Source organism: Sander vitreus, chromosome 6 (genome assembly GCF_031162955.1).
Source record: "Sander vitreus isolate 19-12246 chromosome 6, sanVit1, whole genome shotgun sequence".
In the NCBI taxonomy this organism is placed as follows: Eukaryota; Metazoa; Chordata; class Actinopteri; order Perciformes; family Percidae; genus Sander; species Sander vitreus.
The window spans coordinates 3,418,773-3,443,059 of NC_135860.1; the positions used below are offsets into that span (position 1 = coordinate 3,418,773).

At 41.0% G+C, this 24,287-nt stretch overlaps 1 protein-coding gene across 1 annotated transcript in view; it reads right to left on the bottom strand.

Moving 5' to 3' along the window:
* Positions 1-360: 360 nt before the first annotated feature.
* The window catches only part of LOC144519165 (semaphorin-7A), a 35,725-nt gene continuing 11,798 nt past the window's right edge, over positions 361-24,287 (bottom strand). The window contains exons 4-14 of the mRNA XM_078252118.1: positions 22,223-22,318; positions 21,700-21,805; positions 18,147-18,254; positions 17,254-17,393; positions 15,274-15,452; positions 13,159-13,267; positions 12,710-12,917; positions 3,202-3,317; positions 2,423-2,595; positions 1,321-1,376; positions 361-707 (exon numbers count right to left, since the gene is read on the bottom strand). Of these exons, the coding sequence (XP_078108244.1) occupies positions 361-707; positions 1,321-1,376; positions 2,423-2,595; positions 3,202-3,317; positions 12,710-12,917; positions 13,159-13,267; positions 15,274-15,452; positions 17,254-17,393; positions 18,147-18,254; positions 21,700-21,805; positions 22,223-22,318 (1,638 nt within the window). The remainder of the gene's footprint in view (positions 708-1,320; positions 1,377-2,422; positions 2,596-3,201; positions 3,318-12,709; positions 12,918-13,158; positions 13,268-15,273; positions 15,453-17,253; positions 17,394-18,146; positions 18,255-21,699; positions 21,806-22,222; positions 22,319-24,287) is intronic.

The window sequence follows — 24,287 nt, forward strand, 5'->3', positions numbered from 1 at the left end:
GATATGTTTTGAGTCAGAGAGAATAGTTTCGCAAAGCACCTAATTATGGTTGATCGAACACACAAGATGTCAATTCATGGACAGTAATTAGTCTGAATGTTAATGAAAGTATTTTTTGAGTTCTGATCTCTTTAAGACAGCTGCAGATATGTTGCTTTTATGCAACAACAAAAAATACAGAATTTAATCTTTCATTCACATTTTTTTGGAATTCTTTCTCTAAAAAAGGTGAATTCCCACTGTCCAACCCAACCATGTACTTTAATGCTCTGCGAACCTAACCTCCTAACAGAGGCTCCTTGTCTTTCCTGTCATTGGGAGCCAGTAAGGATGAGGGGTTAGCATTAGCGGTAGCTGCAGTTAATGGAGCCACAGGGTAGCCATGGCGAGCAGGATCGACGGCCCCAAGGTGGAGGCCAGGGAGGCGGCCAGGAGCCTGCCGTTGTTCACCAGCCTGAAGGAGATGACCTCCACTTTGAATCCGTCCTCGGTGGCTATGCAGCGGAAGACGCCTTCCTTCAGGGGCGTGTCAATAGCCGGCCCCAGGACGCAGAAGTCTCCGGAGAAGAGGCAGGGGTAGTTCTTGACACAGTTGTCTTTCACCCAGCGGTAGGTGGCGTGGAAGGAGCGCACGGGGCAGGGGAGAAAGATGGAGGTGTTGGACTGCACCAGCACTTCTCTGGGGGAAGTGCTACGCTGCTTTAATGCTGAGGGACAAAGAAATAAAGATTTTTTTCATACCAAAATGAATCCTTTCATTATGCAACTGTAAATTTTGACTGCACTTTTGATCGTCTGTTGTGTTATTCAGTGGGAAAAAGCATTAATCAGTATTGTTTTTTATACTTTAAAATAGAATGATAAAGAGTGAAGATGATTAAGCATTTTGTATGAAACTTTGTAGTTTTTGTATAATTCCTTTGCTCCAAGATATCAGTTCAAGATTAAAACACATTGCTTTTTTAAGTATTATTTTCTGGGGGAATAGATAGAACTTGCTTTTCTACTGTACAGCCAAGATATGTGGCATTAGTGACACAACTGGAAATGAATGCAATGTCAAAATCTGATCACTTGAGGAGATTGCCGTCTACAGAGGGGAGTAATTGTCATGATTAGTTGAGGTTATAACTATAATAATAGTTGAGGGTTTTGAGCTTTACAACAGGGCAAGCCATGATGTAATACAACAAATCCCTCCCTGCAGATTTCCAGACTCAATTATATGATAATCATAATTTACTGTAGCTGCCCAGAAAAGATCCTGTTTTGGTTTAATGAAGATACACAGAGAGTGGGAGAGAGCAGATAAGGGCTCACCAGCAGCTTCCCCACAAACCGAGGAGTTTGAACGGTCCAGATTCTGAATGAGTGTTCTGTTGGAAAATAATAGAGAGGACAAATTAGCAGCATTAAATAGTTCCACAAATGGCTTATGAGCCTTCACGTCAACCTACTGTTACTGTTATTAAAAAATGCTGAGACAAATCATTCAACAATGTCAGGGGAGAAATGAGTCAGAGGCTTATTACTGTACAGCACATGATTGATTTTCATATTTTCCCCAAAAAATTGGAAATGCACAAGATCCATTCAAGCCAAAGCAATTTACTAACCAAGAGAAACACATTATTAGCTCACCGTGCATTTTTGGTGATTGTCATGTTTTCCTTTGAACTGTAGTTTCTTGATAGTTAAAGCAAATTGCATGACAACCACGGCCAATGATTGTTAGGTTTTGGCATTAGCTCAGGCAGTAGTAATACAGTGTTTTTGAAATCTCTAATAAGACCCCTCTCCTCTCTTGTCTTCTCATGCAAAAACACAATGAAGTACAACAGTGACCGCTCAGTTTTTCAACGGCTCTAGTTATGGAAGTAATTTTCACCGTTCAATTGCTCCACTGAAATTTCAGAAAACGCTTATATGAAGAGTTTTAAGCCTGGAGCCAAGCCAACCAGCTACGGGATGAATCGTGACCATAAACCATTTGATTTGGCACAAAAGAACATTTTGAAAAAAAAAAAAAAAAGGCTAAGGTACAAGACTGTGTACACAAACAATCAGACTTCAGTGCCGCTCACTAGCAGTTCTGCTGTTACCATTTCCATGGTAACAGCATGCTCCACCAATCAGAGACGTCGGTGTTACACTTAGGATTGTGGGTAACATGGTATTTCTCCAAGACTTCGCAACATGTTTTTTTTTAAAACATGGTTGATTTCAAACAGACTTGTGGCTTCTACAGGAGCATAAACCATTGTTTCATGATCGTGTAGCTCACAGACAGTCTAACCTGGATGGTTTAGACATTATGGCTAATAATCAAAATCCTTATGGAGAAAATGAATGGGAATTTCACTTCTGGAACCACACTGTTAAGCCCTATAGGTCTGCACGATGACATCATATCCAATCATACCCTGTGGTGACGTTGTATCCAGGCGGGATTGGGATACACTTCCTCCTGGCCCTGTCCCAGCCACAGTACGGATCCCGGGAAAGTATGCACTCCCTGCACGTGTCGCCATAGCGACTGCAGTCAGCCAGTGGCAGCCGCTGGACCTCCATCGCTGTACCAACATACAGGTGTCCCTAAGGAGGAAAAGATGCAATAGACTGTCACCAGTATTACAGGAATAAAACAGCCAGTGTTGCCACTGCTAACATGACCTCTTTTCTGACAAAATAATTACTAGCTGTAGCAGAGCCTTTGAAAATAGCTTTCAAACCAACATGGGACACTAAAACCCTCAACTTAAACCCAAAAATGAGGAATTTCTATGCATGGAACATGGCTGGAGGATATTTCATATTTTATAAAGGCTCATATAACCCAACATTGAAGATTAAACAGCCTCATTCATCCAATAATATTAGTAATAAACAGACAATTCATTACACGATTCTTTCCTCTGTCTTTCTGTCAGATCCCTTTTTTTTCTCCCAATCCTTTTTTTATTTTTAAAATATCAATTTTCATGGGTTTACATCTCTGCAAATTGCCTTGAATGAAAATCCACCGTACAAAGTATAAATGATGCATAGTAGATTATGGTGGCCCGGAGCAACTATTTTACCATCTTACCCTTGATGAAAGCAATGAACTCTGAATAAACGTTAAAAATGTACATCACATTTCATTTAATTAATGGTTTAAGCACTGAAATACCACACACAGTGTACCATTATTCCTCATACCTTTTGGGAGTCGATGGCCATATTGAGAACGGGGCCCTCATTGTGAAACAGAGAGTACTGAGATATGATGAAGACCCCCTCGCTACTGTGAAGAACTTTGAGAACTTTGCCTTGGTCTGTAGAAATAAAGAAGAAGACATTGTAAATGGAGTGGAGGGATGGATCACAGGTCTGTAGTCTTCTAAGTCTTCTTTCTATGGTTTTGTTGCATTTGTTGTGATGTCCAAAGTATTTTATGAACACGTGGATTTTACTTGGACAGCTTCCACTCTTAAAGTAGGCTGAAGTGCCAAAGGCAAAATGGCAGACCAGAGTTATCGGGATCTTTTGAAAAAGCATTTGTGAAGTCGGAGCTGCTCTGAAAGGACAAATAGTGTAACTGTAACTGTTTAACCTCGAGCCAAAACCACAGTGCTGGCTACAGTAATATTATAGAGGAAGTCTGTATCTTGGGCGGCTGATGGTAGGGTGAAGTTAAGAAGTTGAGCTCTGTAGAACTCCTTGAAAACATTCAGCACTGGAAGTAAAGTAACTTTTAGACAGTGGGTACATTTTGGATTAATCACATCCAAACATCTATGCCAAGTTTCTTTCCTGACTGAAACGATGGAGTATTCAATGTCCGAGAGCTTTTATTCTTGCCTCCAGCTGGGATGTTTTCCACAGCAGCAGCAGATGAGTGATCTGACATACCAAACTGATTGAAAAAGTGATTTCTCACCGCTGTTGGAATTGTTGGCTTTCTGTGAATTACAGAGTGTGGTCTAGACCTTCTCTATCCATAAAGTATCCTGTTATGATTTGACACTATAATTAAATTTGAAATTAATTTATAAACTAAAGTGAATCATTTGGAACTGCTAATGTAAACTGAAGTCTGGATTGCAAACTAAGCAAAGCAGGCAACTAACCTGGGGCCCCAAAACTCCAGGGGCCTCGAAGGTCTCAGGCTTACTGCATGTCAACTGGTTTGTTCTAGTTTAATAAAAAATGTGCTTGGGAATACAGTATGCACCACTAGAGCGCAATATCAGCTGACATGATGTAGGCCTTAAGGTAGATTGGCCTAAATTGATTTATGTTTAATTAAATTACCACCCAGCAGACCTCAGGCCAGGTAGGTTTAGGGTTAGCACAGAAAAAAACTGTAGAAGCACAGAGTTTGGACAGGAAAGACTGCGACGGTTGTCAGCTGATTAACCTCACTTGTGCCCTAAGGCTATAAAAGCTGCCCATGTGTTCACTCTGTCTCTCTCTTCCTACTATTAATATCCGCCCTGCATCTCTTGCATGGACTCCCTCCTTGTTTGCATTCCCATAGCCAATTTGTAACGTAAAGTAGAAACAGGCCAAAATTTCTCACTAATTGGACATTGTGTGGAAAAACTGCTGTGGGCATGTGATACCTGCATCAATTCTATTCGGAAATCTGTTCTGTTTTTGTGGCTGACATACAGTAAAAGGGCAACCTGTTTCTCAAAGGTGTGTGATCAGAGGGTGGATACTCCATAATTACCAATAGGCGCACAAAACAATACATGCCGTGACGGCAGCCCATGAGCCATCTGGACATGACGAAGAGGAGGCAGCCAAGCCAGTGTTACCTATGGTTGCAATGGTGCTACGCTAAGCTAAACGCTAAAGAGGGAATGTTGCAGATTTTCAACCCTTGTGAAGCGAGTCATACGGCCGAGTTTAAACGCGTACATTCGGGTACTGGTGCCTTTTATCTGTATGTACGGCACTACACAGAAACTCTGCAAACTAAAGCAAGCTAAAGCTAGTTAGCTAGCTCTGGTTGACAAGATGCTAATGAACGCTGAACAAGACATTTTTAGGTGACCAAAATGTGCCAATTAACTTTGATGAAGTGAAAACATAGTGAGAGGGTCAAAGTTTAAGATGAAAACATGGACAGCACACAAAAACAAGTTCACGACTATTTTGATGTCCACAGTGCCTTGGTTAGTATTGCTAAGCCTCTGTCCTGATTGACAGGTTGGCCTGTAACCTCGCCCTAAAGCATCCCCTGCTTTATCGTCTATTTTAAAAGTAATGGGAGAAATTTACAAAATACACATCATGTTGTATTGAAGAAGGCTTGACACTAGTGATTGAGAGCATAAACTCATTATGAAAATGTTTACTGAGGTAATACTGGTAAATCAAGCGAGAAGTAGGGTCCTTTTCTCATAGACCTCTATAGAAACAGACTTCTTTTTGCAGCCAGTGGAGTCGCCCCCTGCTGGAAATTAGATAGAACGCAGGTTTAAGACACTTCCACATTGGCTTCACTTTTCAGACCGGGAAGCTCCATCCATTATCTTTTACATTCTATGCTTGCATGCAGCTCGATTTTGAAAATGGAGGAGTCATTACACGGCAGTGCTTCTGTCTCTCCCTTGTTCTCTGGTTTGTCTATCTCTCACTGTGTGTGTGTGTGTGTGTGTGTTTGTTGTGTGTGAGTCACATTCTGTCCTGCTGTTACTATGGCCCTTACCCTGCCAACCAACACACCTTACACTCAGCTCTCCCGGCTCACCACACACCTGTCTACAGTCAGCTCATCAAGCCACAGTGTATCAACCCCAGCTTTCCTTCCACTCATCGCCAGATTGTTGTTCTAGTCTCAGTGGTAGCTACGCTCATGCATCTACTTGTGAATTTGTTACCTCATTTAAAGCTTGTTTGTTTGCTTTGCTCCAGGAATCCTGTTTGCCAACTCAATCCCTCTGCTGCCATGCCGACCAGCCACTCTCCACTCCCCTCCCCTCCCCTCCCTCCTCTCCTTCCTCCCATTCTCCAGCCTTTCACTCACCTTCGTTATCTCCTGTTTTAGTAACTCCTGCAATGAACCTGTTAGTCTTTATCTGCTTCCTTGTGTGTGTGTTCTTTGTTTGGGTCCACTTGCCAACAACTCCTGACAATTACACTAGACAGAAAAGTGCAGCATCACTCTTGCAGACTGTTTACAGTCTCATGCTCTGAGAGTTTGGGGATATTTCATTAGACTGAAAGCCAGTGAAATTCTTCTACCCTTACGATTTTCATTCTCTAACTCATTGCTTCCAGCAGACTGCAACTTCCTCTCCAAATAATGACTTGACAGATTTAAAAACTCCCTGCAGAAAGACGTTCTAACATGTTTTGGGGTGGCAGTAGCTCAGTCTGTGGGGAGTTGGGTTGGTAACCGGAGGGTCGCTAGTTCGAGTCCCCAATTCGTGAGCATGTGTAATGTGTATTCTGACAACAGAGTGAAAACATGGTATTTTTATATATATTATTATTAATAAAGTGTAAATTGTTATTTTTAGTCTTTTGTCACGTCTAATATTATTCTACCTTCTCCACTGTGAAAATGCGATTACAGTGATACCTTTTTTTTATCTTACATGTTCATTTCTTGAATACTCCCTCCTTCCATGGTTCACTTTTGCATTTGTAATTAGGCAGGCTCTTGCTGTCACTAACACTTCTTTTGGCCTGAAACTGTCTACTGTCTTTTTTATAAACTTCAAATCTTTTTTTTTCTCTGTAGTCAAAGATAAATACTTCTCATGTTATCCATTTTATTGTCATATGATTCTTTAATCCTGCCTACAGCTATTTTCCACTCTTTTATCAAAACAGTGTTTTAGCACAAAGATAGCAGCAAGGCATACTGAGGGGGAAAAGGGTGACTGAGTGAGTGATTGATTGATTGATAGGTTTTATTTAAGGATATAGAAGACAGAAACAAAGAATCCAAGGGATAACATGTAAAGTGTAAACACGTATTTTCAACATGGTTCCTGATGTCATAGACAATGCTGAACCCATGTGGCAACTGCTGAGTTGTTTTTTGGTTTTATTTATCCAGGGAGAGTCTGCTGAGTGCACATTATTGTACAGTTAACACCTTCCCTAGTAAATTTTTCAACCTGAACTCACAGAATTCCGTGAAATGAACACGGCCCCTTAACTCAAAATCTGTGGCAGTTTTACGGAATCGCAAAAAATACCATGATGGGCCAACGGAAGAATTCCGTGAATTGAACACGGATCGCTGAAAATTCCGTGATGGGCCCACAGAAGAATTCCGTGAAATGAACATGGCCCAATCTGTCAGTGAGTTACTGAAGGAAAGCTTTTACTACTGCCTGTTCTTTTGTTCCATTTCCAACAGTCGCCAGTCTCAGTGACTAATTGAGAGCCAGAGAAAAACTGAAGTCTTTCAACCTCTCATACGTCCTTTGCGACTCTTTAGGGTCCTGACGCAACACACTCACAGTCAGCCGTCTTTGGGCTGTTGACGTCAGTGTAGATTTTGTCTTAGAACTGTTGGCCCCAGCTGGCACTTGTCAGCAGAGTCAACTAACTTGCAGCGAATCAGTGATTGCACCCATTTAGGTTTCTCTTGAGCTGTCACTTCTGATTTTTATTTTCTTGTTCTACAAGCCAAACACCACAGGCCGAGTCATCAGACATAATGGACACATTCTAAAATAGCATTTCTAATGTAGCAAACTCAATTCTGGCCAGCTCTGCGTGTTGTGCTGATTGAGGCAGACATACGCTTTGGAGATCTGTGGGGTTTTATTCTTTTGGAAAAGAAAAGCAAAGACTAGTATCCTTGCATTGCCAGACCTATCTCCACATCGCTATGGAGTAAGGTTTGGCAACACCACACAGGATAGAAGAAAAAAACTCTCTGGGTTATTTGAATTTCTTTAAACCAATCACAATCAGCTTGGGGCGGTGCTAAGCTCCGGACGCAGCGACGGTGGCGCTGCAAAATGGTCTCTTGCTGGATACATGGTTAAACGTAATGTCCTCTTACCAGTGTATCGCCAATTGGTACGAAACATCCCAGTTAGATACTAAATGCATTACAATCATTCAGCAACAAAACCAAACAGTCCTGCCTAATTGCACGCTTCACATTTTCGTAAAAACTTCGCAGCCATTTTCAGCGTGGAACAATAGCTTGCTAGTTGGAGGTTGTTCTTGTTTTTCCGTAGCGAAGAGGTTTTGACAAACGGATAGCAGCAGAGGTGGGGAATTTGGCGATGCGCTGGATGTCTGGCCTTTCAGGCTTATCCTGGCATTCTACTTTGATCCAGACTAGTCTTCTAGTGACCAACAACTCAGCAACTATAAAAAATAATTGATTTGTCTCAGCCTTGGACCAGGTCTTTTGATGCCCCAGACTCAACTACAATTGTAAATAAAATGCTGTCTCTACTTAGCTTAACTACTAACTTGTTTTTCCAGCTTTATCTATGGCTGTAAATATCAGCTTCTAACACACTTCTGACTAAGAGGGACTCCAATGAAACTAAGAAGACCCACGAGAAAATACTTAAAATACCAACCATTAACTGAGATATCAAACCCCAGAATGACTGGAGGAGGGCATTTATCAGAGAAAGGACATATCACCACAACTAATATGCTACAAAAAAAATCAATGTTGTTTATAGAAATCAGGTCATAATCATTTAAATAATCAAAGAACTACGTTTTTTTCAGTTTGACTTAAAATGAACAAAACCACTGCACCACGTTGAGCTATGCATGAAAGTGGTTTTGAATATCGTTTTTTGTTTTCAAGCTGACAGATAATAATTGGTAACTGGCTATTATACGCATACATTTTGCTGAATTGGTTACACTATGGCGATCAAAAGACAGAGAAAATAACTGTGTCACATCCTGCAGCGTTTTGTCAGCCTGCATTTTACAGGGGAAGTCCCACAAGACTAGTTAGAAAGGTTTCAAAACACAGAGTATACGGTATGCTATTTAGTTCATTAGGACTCAGCATGGCATGTTTCAGGCCAACATTTTAAAGTGAATTCCTCTAGCCTCCGAATATCATCATTCCTTTTGCCAGACAAAGCTGACTAGAATAAATAAGATCTGTGGGGAAATTAGATGAGTAATGTTCTCTACTTTTATAACAACCCCCATCAAGGTGCCCATGAGCATGGCAACCACAGTCTAGTCACTCTACTTGAGCGGCTGAAGAGTGTGTGCTTTGATCAGCTGAATATGTAGCAAAGACGATACAAATCTAGAGAATAATATGCGGAAATACACAGAGATGCATGAAAAACAAGAGGGTGGAGCTAAGTATGTGATTCAGGTCTTTCATGTGGAACTAATGGCTATTGTGTACTGTTGGTTGACCCTCTGGTGTACTTTGCGTTCTCACTACAAACAAACCCAGATTCCAACTCAGGCTGTTTGGTCAGCATCAGAGTTTGAATTACAGCATTCTCACTAGACTAAATGAACCGAACCAACTAAAAACATGCACCAGAGTTCATTTAAAGCGCACTAAATACATGAGGTGTGAATTCAGGATTTAACTGGTCTTCATCAGAGGAAGCCCTATTGAGGTTAGTCTGGATCAACGGAAGTACTTTTCCAGGATAAAGCCCCACAACAGGTGTGTAGCTCACGCGCCAGCCTTTGCTCCTCTGAAACAAGTTTCTTCCCCGAGACTATTTTGCAGAGCCACCGTCGCCGCATCGGAACTTAGCGCATGAAACAACCCAGAGCATTTTCTCCTATCCCAGAATGAATCTGTGGTGTAGTCAGACCTTTCTCCACAGCGCTGTGGAGATACAGTAGGTCTGGCAATGCTAGACTACATTGAAGGTGAATTCATCCCCTTTGAAGATATTTATCGTTTAAACACTATTTTTGCCCCCCAGGCTACCACACTAATATCAGCCATAGCTTTTCTTTGCACAGTGGGGTTTCTGTCTGTGAGCTCATCTTTGTGAAGGATATTGGATTTTCCATCACCAGGGAAGAATAATGTGTTACTCAAAATGATTGTGCTTCGGTTTCACTGTCACTGGTTGAGAGGTGGACCCTGGCTCGCCACTTCTCCTCTTCTGATTGGTTTAAACTGCTCTAATGCAACTATCCATCAAGAAGAGCTGTCTGTCTGCTCCACTCACTAAATATTGGATTATTTCAAGGAGGGAGCTTCTCTCCATCATTCGTAGAGACATGTTTGGAATTAATGACATGTTTGGAATTAATGATGCAGATTGATGAGCTTGACTTGTTAAATATTAAAGGTCCCAAGGCATGAAAACGCCACTTTATGAGGTTTTTTAACATTAATATGAGTTCCCCCAGCATGCCTATGGTCCCCCAGTGGCTAGAAATGGCGATAGGTATAAACCAAACCCTGGGTATCCTGCTCTGTCTTTGAGAAAATGAAAGCTCAGATGGGCCGATCTGGAATCTTCCCTTCATGACGTCATAAGGGGAAAGGTTACTTCCCCTTTCTCTGCTTTGCCCGCCCAGAAAGAGAGAGACATCATGGCTTGCAAACAAGCGAAGCATGACAGTTGGTCAAGGCCACGTCCCCACCCGCCACCTTGCCCCCCCTCTCTCCGCCTCAATAGCTTTTAAAGCTACAGACACAAAAAAGGCACATCCTAAGGAAAGCTCATTATATAAAAGCATCCAAAAAACAGCATGTCATAGGACCTTTAATAGCTGGAGCCCTGTACCTAGTGAAGGTGATGCACTATTTAACAGGTGAAAAAAGGAACGTGATCAAACTGGAATTCAAAAAAGATCAGGGGTGTCTAAGACTTGTATGTTTCTTTTCTTAAATCACAAGAGCAGAATATTCAGGAGTGATGGCCAACAAACAAGTCCTCATACCTAAACAACAGAATAAATAGCCTGCCAAAGACTTGTCACCAGCAACAGACGCACATTGTGAAATGGTCGCTGTTTTAAACCTGTGGTTAACGTTGTAAATGTATTCAAAACTACTTGGTTAAGTTTGGGATGAATTAAGTTTGTTACATTTGTAAGTTAAGTATGTTACGTAAGTTAACTACGTAAATTAGGTCTGTTCATTTTTAACGTTTGAATATTTGAACTCAACACCCAAACAAAAACACCCCTCATGTTTGTTTGATCAATCAATCACTCCAAACGTACTCCTTTGCTCCCGTCATAATTACTATGGCCAGGCGCCTGTGTAGCTCACCTGGTAGATACAGAGGCTCAGTCCTCGACGCAGTGACCTGCGTCCGTTTGCTGCATGTCACTCCCCCTTTCTCTCCCCTTTCATGTCTAAGCTGTCCTATCCAATTAAGGTGTAAAATGCCAAAAAAAATAAAACTTATTATAATTACTACGGCCACCAGAGGTCGCCGCCTAACAACAAACGTAAATATGGGTCGTAATAAGCTGCTTTTACAGACTACCTACACAGCTGTTTTTGGGGAGATATCTATGGCCAACACAGGTTCTTTCAGACGTCTGTTTTTGAAAATTGAAAAAATTAAAACATTCAGTGAGGGTGGAAGAGCAGATCTCCAGTACAACCTGTGGCCTCAGATACCAGTTTCGACTCATGCTGCTCTATTTTCTTTTTAGGCCACCACAGAGACCCGTGGCTGTTCATAGCTCTCCATCCTCTCCTTATTACTGACACAGTTTGTAAAGCCCACAGTGAGAGGCCAGCCTGTCTTCTTTCACACTCTTTCTTTATGTTGATTTTCATCAGCTGTATGTTACTATTAGAACCAACCCAGAACTGCCTGATGAATGACAAGCACATATCCACTGCAAAGAGCGAGAAATTGTGCTCAAAAGATGACACTTCATCATCTTTCGATAAACTAGGTGAGACGTTCATGCACGCATATGCATATGACTTGTGATGGTTGCCATAGTAATCTCCCTGACGCACAAGGCAATTTTTGGAGTAACTGCTATGGGCAACAGCAGCTCCTCAGCATTTCTGCTTTAACCAAATAGAAACAGTTGTGCAAGGGCCAAGTATCCTTTGAATAGATTATGAACACAATATTATATTTTGACCATGTCGATTTTCGACAAGAACTATGATTAGTTAGCTTGGGCTGCTTTTTAATTTCCCCACAAAAGTCTTATGCCAGTAGATATTGTTAAAAAATGAAGGATTAACAAGCAAGTTGAAAAAAGCTCAAGGCCGTGGGGAAGAATTCCTTGATGTGAAAATGGAATCTGACCCGACTGCATACAGATGGCCACCCACCAAGAGCCAGGTTCTGTCCGAGGTTTCTGCCTGCTAAAAAGGATGTTTTTCCTCGCCGCTGTCGCACAAAATGCTTGCTCTTGTAGGAATTGTTGGGTCTCTGTAAATAATAGTATGAATATGAACAGCATCTTATGGCCCTTATTTGACTCCTCGGCCCTCGGCTGAACCGGAAGTTGTTCTATCCCTCCTCGGTGAAGGCCGTCTCAGAGCTCTTGCCTCCTCGGTGGGAGGGACTAAGACATGAGGAAGGGAGGCAAGTGCTTGAGGAGGAAATTTAAGGGCTATGCGATGCACCGCTAGACCTACGCTATCTGTGAAGTTTGGTGAGATAACGTCTGTTATGATTTGATACTATGAATAAAATTGAAAATTAAATTAAAGCACAAAACAGAAAGAGGGCGCCATTTATTCATAACAAACAGCGGAAGCTTAGCGTACAGACATATACATGCACACACATACCTGTTCCGAGGTACAGGACGCTGTAGTGCTCATCATTGACCGCCAGGACGATGTCTGCCACAGCATGTGTGATTTGATCATCTGTGGGCAGGTCCAGTGGAGCCACACCGACAGGCCGGATCACATCCTCAATTTCTGGATGGTATCTGATCACCCCGAGGTTTTTGATGTCGTTGTGACCGCCTGCTGTTGAGTTTTTGCGGACACACTAAGAGGAGAATTGATGTTATCAATTCAGACCAGGCTGGGCTCTTGAATAAACAAAATGCCCCTGGACAAAAAAGTTTGAAATTGCTTTTCTTTTAACTCATGCCTTTCAAAAAGAGCACTTCAATCTTTTCACCTCTGAAATAAAAGGCTGACTCATGCAATTGCAGTTCTATCTCAATGCTGTTTTTCCCAGATTAGTGTGACAAAAAAATGAAAGGAAATAAAAGTCTTGTTCTTACCATCCCAGGGCGACTGCCAATGAATGGACTGCTGTAGCCCTTTAGTTTGGATGTGGAGAAAGCCTGGTCAATATCTTCAATGGAGTAGGCACAGATCACTGTTCTACCCCTGCACAAAGGCACAGAAAGGAGTAATTACATCCATAGTAAAAGCAAGGTGAGTGGTTATGAGGGCCATGCAAGAACACAGATAGAAATTCACAGCTGACACAGGAACCCTAAAACAGTAAATCTATAGTCTATAATCCCTGGCTTATTCTCGGCGAGTGGGCCCCTGAAAGCGAATGAATGTCTATTTGTCTATTTTGTCTATATGCCACCAGTTGAATAAGTCTAACTTTACTGACCAGTCAGATTAAAAAGAATGTATTTGTCTCCTTTTTAAAAGAAGACTCTGAACTGCAAATTAAATTAGTTTTAAGCTAACTCTGATGCAATATTCAAACTGCAACATTCATGTTCAGTTTTGGATATTGTCCCTTTACAAATGGATCAAAAAAAGAATGTGATTTGTCAGGGCAGAGGGCAATTAATGTCAGTCCTTCCTGCATTCCCATGGTTCTCTTTTTGTCTTTTCAGTGAAGCCACATGTAGCACCTTCACTACTCCAAATGTAAGAAAAATACAAAAATAAGAATCTGCCAAAATCAGTTACCATTGTATGAAACAATTACAGACATTTTTTTCAGCAACGTTTTGCAGACAATGATACCACGTGTTCTTGTATTATTAGATGTATGACAGCTGATTTCGCTAAAACAAGACTTACATACTTTGTGAACAATAATTTGGCATATTTTTATTCCCACGGAAAACTGTTCTAACAGTCACATGAAATGGAAACTGACACTGACATGGTACTTTCTCAAAATCCGATATAATGAGAAAGTTGAGTGTGTGTGGGTGTGTGTATTGTGTGTGTGTGTGTGTGTGTGTGTGTGTGTGTGTGTGTGTGTGTGTGTGTGTGTTAGTAGGTGCTGCTGTTATGTGGTGTGTACTGCTGTGTGGGTGGAGTGGAGTGTCAGATACTGTTATTCTTTAGCTTTTTTTGTTGTGTTATCAGTTTGTTATATGGTAAATATTTGCATGCTCTGAAAGACCAAACAGAGTTTCTGAATATAACTAAATGTTAAGTCAGATTACAAATTATGTTTGCAGTCTGCTCTGATTGATCAGCGTTTCCAGGTCTTCCGCATCTGCGCTCACTGCACCGTCATGGCAGCCGGGGAATGACTGTAACGGCACTGTAGCGGCACGTTGTACGTTTATATAGTATTGTTGTGACATCACAACTCTACAGAAATGCTGACGCTCGTTTAAAGGTTTGTTTTTTATATTTTTACAATATATATATAGCACCTCGACCTGCCTTATAATCAAAATTACTGTTTAAAATATGGGACCTTTTAATATATATTGTCCAAAGGCAAATGGTGTTTGTGTGTGACGTTAATGATAATGACAGCATGTGATGCTGGTCTTATTTCAGCATCAGGTTATATCTGCAGTCACATATAAAAGAAATAAAAATTACCCTTTTAGCTACCAAGCTACTTTTGCCACTGAATGTGCTCTAATGTCAACCAATTCTTCCGAATAATTCATATACAAATTAGATGCTTAAATGTTTTGGGGTAAATGTAAGGCTACCTGGACTTAATCAACATATTGACAAATTGTTCATGTACCATGTTCGCTGTACAACCCTTGTCAATAATTAGCCTGGTTTGAACAACCAAACAAACTGAGATAAAAGTATGAAGAACTTTATTACCCATGAATCATGGTAAGTCCCTTTAGGGAAAATGCCTAAGCCTCAAACAGAAACATATGAAACATATCGAGCTGGAATTGTGCTTCTCTGGACTGCACGCAGGCAGCTCGCACCATGGCTGTCCCTTTTAAATATTTCTTTGTTTCGATCTCTATTTCAAACCTGCCTCCAGACAGACTAGCCTCTGCAAACTATGATTATCCGTAACACCCTTCTCTGTGTTGTTTCACAGAGTATTTTAGCACAATTCCAGCTTCATGCAAAACAGCAAAGCTTAATTTTTTTCCCATAAGCCAATTAAACTGTGGAGGTAGTCAAAGTGTTTATATATTCCAGCTAACCATGCGTTGGAAAACAGGCCATACAGGACTCCAGCCCTCTTGTCCTGCGCTGTCAGCACCACTGCCTGCTTCATGTTGTTGTACTGCTGCTGAGTGTTTCCTGCGCCGCACATGACCCGGGCCTTCATGAAGGTGGTCCATGAGTCTGCCAGCAGGGCTTTGATGCCGCCTTCGTCCACCTGGAAATAATATAAAAGGACTGTCACAACAAAGCCATACTAGGGCAGCCAGGTTGCCAAATTGATTTTGAATTTTACTTTGTGTCCCCTGCCAGGATGTGACACTGACCCCTTACCACAGGATACCAGGAGCCCTTTTTCCCTCCCACATAGGAATACATTTTGGAATAGGTTGCTTGTTTTATGTCTGATCATTCAGTACACAGATGTGTGTAACTTAGCTCAATAAAATCCACCTACTTAAAGCTAAAGCTATCTAATTGACATGTCAATGTAGCCTGGAAATCCAGACCTAAATCCGAAAGATTAAGGGTCTGGCATTAAGTAATGAAAATGGCCCAACTCGAGGGGCGGCACCAAGCATGCATTTTGAAAATCTCACTGCATGCAATTGGATAACACTACGACCAATCACAACAATACACATGGTGACGTATCCAGAGCCCCATACGCATAGCTACCAGTGGAGCTAACTGGTAGATTAAACTGTCGTCATCTGTTTAGCTCGCCTCTGGCCCGCCTATATCAGATACACCGATGTGATTGGTGCAGCTCGGCTACAAGGGCATAGTTAATGAGCATCATTACTCAATGCCAGAGTGACTAGCTGAGCTAATTGAAATTGTGCTCTCGCGAGAACTCTGAATTTCCAGGGTAACGTCAATGCACAGAGAGGAAAATGAAGTTCTGGTTAGAGAGCAAAGATGTGTACTCTACATGACAACAACATGTTGGAATAAATCCGTTAATTAGCAGATGAAGAAACTCCAAATATCTAAGATAGATAATCATCACACAAAACTTTACTTTTCTGCTATTATCATTTATGTAATAGCTGATATTCATTTTCAAGCTTAAGTTCAAAAGGTGACTCATGCATCACACAGGGCAGCAGCTGTTTCCCATTTGACGGCTGATTGGGAAACACTTGCTTTGAGATCACTGATTGGAAAGTGTTAAGAAGTGCAACATGCTTTCAAGTTTCTACCCAGAGCAAACGCAACGCAGTTCTAAATTGTACTGAACTTTTCTAATTTACTGTACAGCATGTAAAACAGGAAAGGTGTTTAGAAAATGTAAAACACAAATTAACTCTAAACGACAGCACATCCTCTTGTGCTATCTTGCATTTTCACTGAGCACAGATTTGTTCCAACCTTAAAGCTCCTCAATCCTTTAGTTAATTTTATTAGCAATTCATTTAACACCAGTGTTTTTCTTTCAAAACACCGTATTCATGCAAAATCCCCAGGCCTCTAAATAATTGATCAAATTAAACGATTTGAGAAAAGCACTCTTTGATTGCCTGCATGGCTCACAACTCAGATATATACAATGTGACGAGAGATTGCAAGAGTGGAAAAAAAAGGTTGGGTGTATGGACCTGGATTCATCCTTATTTCCCTTAGTCTATATAGAGGACTACATTTCCCTTAAGCGTCTTCGTTACTCGTTACTTGCAAGAAATAATTTTGTAAAAAGGGACTTGAACTTCTACCAAAGTCGTTTTCTGGTAACATACTTGTACTTTTAAGTATTGCTTCCAAGTACTTTATACGAGACTGCTGTGGAGATAGGTCTGTCAATGCAAGAATACATTTCCCCAAACACAGACATAAAAGTGGTGCGTGGCCAGGTTAGCTCAGTTGGTAGAGCAGGCGCACATATATCAAGGTTTACTCCTCGAAGCAGCGGCTGTGGGTTTGACTCTGACCTGCGGCCCTTTGCAGCATGTCATTCCCCCTCTCTCTCCCCTTTCATGTCTTCATCTGTGCTGTGAAAATAAAAGTGGGATTTTTACCGTACAGATTCGGCCAATGCGTGCCCTGTAAGGCTCCTCGTCCACTCTGGCTGTCTTGTTGAGCTCACTGAAGAAGAAGTAGATCTCCTCCTTGTACTTCAGTGTAGATGGCATTATGGCTGCACCGGCAAACTGCGGATCTGGTGATGAGATTTAAACGTGTCCGTTTAGATATCGTCACTTTGTTTCCAATTTACCTTCAACACGTGTCATGGGTCAACCAATATCATCCCATATTGTCTTATTTCATGATTACATCACCTTTTTATGCTAGTGTAGTGTTGTAAAATAAATAGAACATTGTCAATGTTCTCAGAATTGATTCTGCTACACCCTGCTACACCCTGTAACACCCTGCAGTGCCCTGCTACGCCATGAACTACTACAACTACTATTTCTAGTCATAGTTCCATTATCTTTATTGTGACTATTATTGCCACTGTTCATCACACCCCCAACCGGCACCGTCAGACAACCGCCTACCAAGAGCCTGGGTCTGTCCGAAGTTTTTCCTCGCCACTGTCGCACTAAATGCTTGCTCTTGGGGGAATTATTGGAATTGTTGGGTCTTTGTAAATTATAGAGTGTGGTCTAGACCTGCTCTATCTGTAAAGTGTCTTGAGATAACTCTTGTTATGATTTGATACTATAAATAAAATTGAATATAAAATTGAATTGAATGGCTGCTTCCAGTAGATATGTTTCTGGTTCACTTTTTACGGCTGTACATAACGTGACCCAAACCACATACACAGTGACAGGGAATACACCCACATGTTATTTCTCCCATGGGAATGACAGCGGGGTGATTTACAGAGAGTTCCACCCACCATCTCCAAATTCATTAGTCTAAACCTGCACGGTTTCTGCGTGACTCCCCTCCTCCTACTCACTCAGCAGCCAAACGTTCTCCGTCTTCAGGAGTTTCTGGGATCCAAACGTACGGCGGATCGAGCCGGCGTGACCTGCCACCGACGACATAGCAGAATACAGACTCCCATCTGAAACAGAGGATAAACAGTGGGTAAAAAGAGAGGAAAAAAAGGTACAGAAGGAGAGGAAGAGAGACTGGAGTTACACAGAAGGGGGTTGACTGGAGCTGGAGTAGAGGAAGATACAGAGAGAGAACATTAAACACAGAGAGGGAGAGTGAAGACAGAAAAAAAAGGAGGCCCAGGAGTCCGAAGACAGAAAGACAAGGGAGAAGAGAAGGAAAAGGAAAGCAAGAGAAAAGAAGACATCAAGGCAGAATAGCTTAGTGCACTGATGAGCAGCCACCAATCACCATATTCTCTCAGAGCTCTGTCTCCATAGCGATTCAGAGGGAGAGCGTTTGAAACCGTAGGAGTAACATCTTAATTAAGACTGATCGCTATTAGAATGCTGTTCAACTCAAGCAAAGGGGTTCGGCTCGTTGCTTCAACAATCGATCTCTATCTGGAAGAGCGTCCTGCCGCGCACACTAACCTCTCACTAATATCTGAGTGTCTATACAAATTAATCCATCTGCATTATATGGTTTAACAAACAGGCAGTTTGATCATCCCTCATCGTGCTCTGTGATCACTGGAAGATGGTTTTAATTCCAAACATCTCTATTTAGTTAATGTCCATATCACACAATTAGGAGTTCCATTCCCTGTGGAGAGAAGTCCGATGTAGTTACGTTGTGAAACTGATGAATCACGCATCTAACTAATCACTTATCCAGTCCAGTTGAGCTGGATTTAGCTCTAGCTTTAGTACACGAGGTATCAGATTCAGATTACTCTACAACGGGTAAATCCAGACAGCTAGCTAGACTATCTGTCCAATCTGAGTTTTCTGTTGCACGACTAAAACAACTTTTAAACGTACACACGTTCCACCAAAACAAGTTCCTTCCCGAGGCTATTTTTCAGAGGCACCGTGTCTCTGTCCGGCGCTTGGCACCGCCCAAGACAATTGTGATTGGTTTAAAGAAATGCCAATAAACCAGAGCACGTTTTTCTCCCATCCCAGAATGCTGTGTGAACTAGCCAGACCCTCCTCCGCAGCGCTGTGGAGGAAGGTCTGGCAATGCGAAACTACAAGTGCACAGATCAATGGGTTGTGTTTAGTTGCCAGATTTAGATGTAGGAATAAAGGAATTTGCATTGACAAGTCAATTATTAATTATTTAGTTTTCGCCACATTCAGGTCACTTCTTCATGTCATACACCCTTTCCTGCCATGTGTCGAGGCAAACCAACTGTGGCTACTTTGAATGAGAGCTGTAATACCGATATTAATGATATAATAAAAATCTTGAAATGATTTCCATTGGCAACAACGATTAATCTGATGTATCAGACAGTCAGCAGTCTGTGGATGTTAAAATGTGGCCAGATATTGAGTTTGCTGAGATATACATATATATATATATATATATATATATATATATATATATATATATATATATATATATATATATACATATATATATACGTACCTCAACTGGGGAGTAATGGAAGAGTAAACTAAACCTGCAGGGCAAATACATACAGACATACCTACATATATATGGCTGGTCCTTTTTTAAAGAATGTGTCAGTCTGATAAAAATAACTCGGGCTTCACAGGATATTCTGGTTATGAGTATGACATGTTTTTTAGATTTTACACAGCTCTACCATCCTTCTTGTCTCTTTAGCGTCCAGGAGTCTGTCAAACTAGCGTCTGAATTCTATCTGAATCCGCTCCATTTTAGCAGTGTTTTACATGGGTTTTTTTCCCCTCATGAATGCACAACGGCAGATGGCTGACTCTTGTGTGCTTGGCACTCAGGGGGGTGTGATCCCCTGGTGATGTTAACACTCGACAAATTACATACTTGATATACTAAGGCACCGGAATGCAATGATTAAAAATTGTTTTTTGGGGTTGTTGGGGTTGTTGGGGGGGGTGAGGAGTAAGAAGAATAGGGGAGTTTTTCTATATGCGAATCATGGGTCTAAGGATAGATAGACGGTGTTACTTAACTACATATCTTTAAATGTTACAGTTATGGCGAAGAAATAAACACGTTTGCTGATTTCACATATATCACATTATATGAAACTAATGTATTTTCAGTAACGCTTTAAACATGGTTTGTCCAGTTCTCTTGAAAACCGACTTTCCCCATGAGAGATTAATAAAGTTCTTCATTTTCTTCTCTATGCAGCTAAATAGCAAGGCTCGGACACTGATAGATAAGGATCTTGATTCAACTGTGTAGTGAATTGCATCACTCACTCAATAGCCTTAACCTAAGTGAGGGCTCTTTCATTGTAATATTGATAAAAAGCTACTCACAGAGATGAAGGGTTTGTAATTTAGAAATAATTTCTTCTGAGTTTATTCTTTGAAGAATGATGTGATGTACAAAATAACAACACAAATAAAAGCTCCCCCAACATTGCCTCTAAACCCAGGAAAAAGAAACATATTTAATAACATAACATAACGTAATAATTATGTTTCTCATTGCACATATTAACCAGTTAGCATGGACCATTGTTTTAAGTAACAGGCAACACATTAGATCTTGTTACAGGAGAACCAAGACATTTTCTAACGCACCAATCTTGTAATGGATTGGCTCTTTAAAATATTGTGAGTTACTTTCTATACAAGCATCTACTCATTTTCATGTTATGAATATAGACTGATAGTAGGAGACAGATCACTCCTGGGAGCCCGGAAAGTGTCGCTCTGCTGCTCCCAACTCAAATGAGCAAAGTTAATACAAAGTGTTGAAGAAGGCTTTGTTCCAAAATAAGATATTAGAAAAAGTGACACCTTTGGGAAAAAAATAACAACTTCAGACTTCAGACCAGAAATGGTGACACTTATTCTTACAATATTAACTAAACCACTCTATTCTTTAACCAATTTCAATTACCTCATGCATTACTTACTCACTCCTTCTGTTTGGGCCTGGTCATACCAGCATTTTATGATGACAAACTCTGGCACCAAATTCAATTAATTGAAGTTGAATAATCACAATCGGATGCTTTCATTTTGTCAAAACAGAGACCTGAACACAGGGTGAAAAGAGGAGCTGCAGCAATGTGCAGTACAACAAAAATATGGTGTTTTTTGAAAATTGTGAAATGTAAACCTATTCTGGTACAACCTCAAAATACAATTATGAACCTGAAAATGAGCATAATATGGGCACTTTAACACACACTCCCAAAGTGAATGTAGGTGAAGCTCTGGCTGTCTGAGAGATCAAATCAAAAAAAGATTATTTATTTATTAAGTCTCGGTTTACTTAGTCTCGGTTTAGGTGGTCTTGACTACAACACTGCACTAAGTAATTATATCTATATATAAAACTATAGCTATATATGTTTTAGCAAGGTTTTATTCTGTTGTTTCCTAGTGAATCATGAACTCCTGCCAGCAGATATGTAATTTCCTTTTTGCGTTTGTTACCTGCAGGTAAGCTGATGGACTTTTGGGAAGGGTAGGGTGGTGAGATGTCAGAGGCTGATGCTATCTGCCCGTTGCCCTGGACGTCAGTCAGCACAGTCTCATTTACCTGCCAGGAGAGGAAGGAGACCTTTGAGCCTGGAGGAAGTCTGGTATTTAAACGCTGTTCATTACGGGCATGCATCATTATGCATTATACATCTAACAGCCTGCTATCACAAGACCCAATACTCAGAGTTATCTGTTTGTCACCACAGCTTACACCTTATTCTGTGGAGGTACATATTCATTACTGAGAGAAAACATCCTCCATGGCAATAAATAACTCCAGGCCTTCATTTAACCAGCACAAGAAATAAATGAGCAAATACATGAATGCTAATTTCAATCGATCTTGAGACTGATTAGACTAGAGGCTTAGCAGCCACAGCAGCAACTAATACAATGACGTTAGGACGTTTGCAGTGGCTGCAAAATAATATGCAGTATAACAGAATTCAAGGATTTTGTCTGAAGAAACGCTTACCAGCATCCAGCACCTGGGGCTTCCAGCATTAGTTCCACATATTATCATTGTGTCGTTTACTTTCTGAATGACGGTGATGAAATTATCACACTCCAACTGTGAAAGAAAGAGACAGTGAAAGAGAGGGACAAAGGCAGTAAATGAGGCAGAAGTAAGAGGGAAAGGGAGACAAATATGTGGATTGGAAGAGGATTTAAAAAGGCAGTTAACAGTGGAGAATGTGTGAAAAAGTGATTAGAGAGAGAGTGGCAGCACAAAGGGAGAGAGAAAACAAGAATAGACCAATGGATTGAGAAACATACTGTAAACAGATGAAGAGAGGAAGGTGGAATGGAGGGATAAAGAAACAAAGCAAAAGGACATAACACATCACAGATGAAGAGAGAAAAAGCGGATTGTTCAGAGAGAGAGAAATTTAAGAAAAATCGGAGGCGATCCATGCTCTCAACATTTTTGGCAGACAGCACACAAGAGGCTTAGCCCTGCAGTACAGCACTGCTATACTCCATGTTCATCACTTATTCATTAAGTGCAGAAAATGGACTGCTATCTCAAAGGCATTACTGGATGGAGGATAAAAAGGAATACTTAGTACAACCTCAAGGGGTAAATTCAGATTTTAGGTCGCAGCAGTGCTCATGTTGAGTGATGTTTGTTGTAGTCTGTCTTTAACAACTTTTGGATAAGGATAGCAAAAACTGGAAATGGAGGAAGTACACCACTAAGTCCAAAAAGCCGGGCTAGAGCTTGTGTAAGTGTGTGTAGGTGTGTGTAGGTGGATGTGTAGGCGAGTGGGTGGGCTGGGTAATTTGTGTGAGTGCAGACTTTTTACTTATGTTCTTGAAAGAAAAAAATGTAGTTTGGGCTTGTTTCCATGTAAGTGATTTTACGCAGCCCATGCACACTAAAATCTAGGACTGAGGTTGTAACATTGGAATTTATTTTAAATGATCTTAGGGTTAGAATAACAGACGATATTTGTTGTTGTGATGTCAACCTCAAACCAATGTCCTCTTCAGTACATTCATTTTTGATCAAACTAAAGCTGGTTACAGATTTTTGTGATGCGTAAGGTTTTGTTGCTTTACTGCCCTGCTTGCCAAGAAGCTCTGGACACTGCTAACAAACAATGCTCACTGGAGTACTAGCCTGAGCCTAGAAATCTTAGGAATTGCATCCATATTTAATGAATCACAGCTCATGATTAATGTCCACAGCCAACATTCAGTACCAGTGCAGGAAGTAGTGTGCCCTTTACTGTATGTAGCGAGACGGTAAGTAACGGCATTGGGTTGAGGTTGGAGTGGGTGCAGACATGTCATGTAACCTCAATCTTTCCCGAATGCTAACCAAGAGTTTTTGTTGCTTAACTGCAACTATACCCTAACCATGAGTGTGAAAAGCATTTGTTTAAAAGCACCAAAGTTTAAAAAAAGAAAAAAGGTCCAGTGTTTTTGAAGTCAAGTGAACTAAGTTTTGAGTACTTTTACTGAATTGACAAAGGTTTAGGGTCAACCCTAACCCTAGAGCCCTAGAGGACATTATACAACTGTTTTCACAAGCTGAGTAGTACTCCTTGGGACTACCAACACTGTAAGTGTAAGGGACTCGTAGGGTTAAAAAAGTACTTGTAAAGAACTTTCAGGGTTAAAGTAAGGTTGAAGATTAGCTTTAACTTAGGGTAACACTTCGTTCTTGTTATTCTCAACCCAATCTCCGAATCCATCGGCTTTCGGTCTGACGATGATTTAGACTCTGGGGAAGACTTCCTCTTCCGTGGACCGATCGTTGTTTACAGTCAAACATTTTGGCTAATCCCTACAAACAAATGCACATTGATAAATCCATAAAAGTCAGTACTACAGAAACACTATCGATACCAAAATCCTGTCCCGTTGCCTACAGATTCTGCATTTATATGCTGATATCTGTTTAGAGAGATTATGTTCAACCTGCACCAAATTTGCTGTCAGTGTATTTGCTCATTGGGCTCAGCTTTCGAAGACTGTGTGTGCTTTGGACAAACTGAAGCTGAGGCAGACTTGGAGATTCGATCAGTCAAATT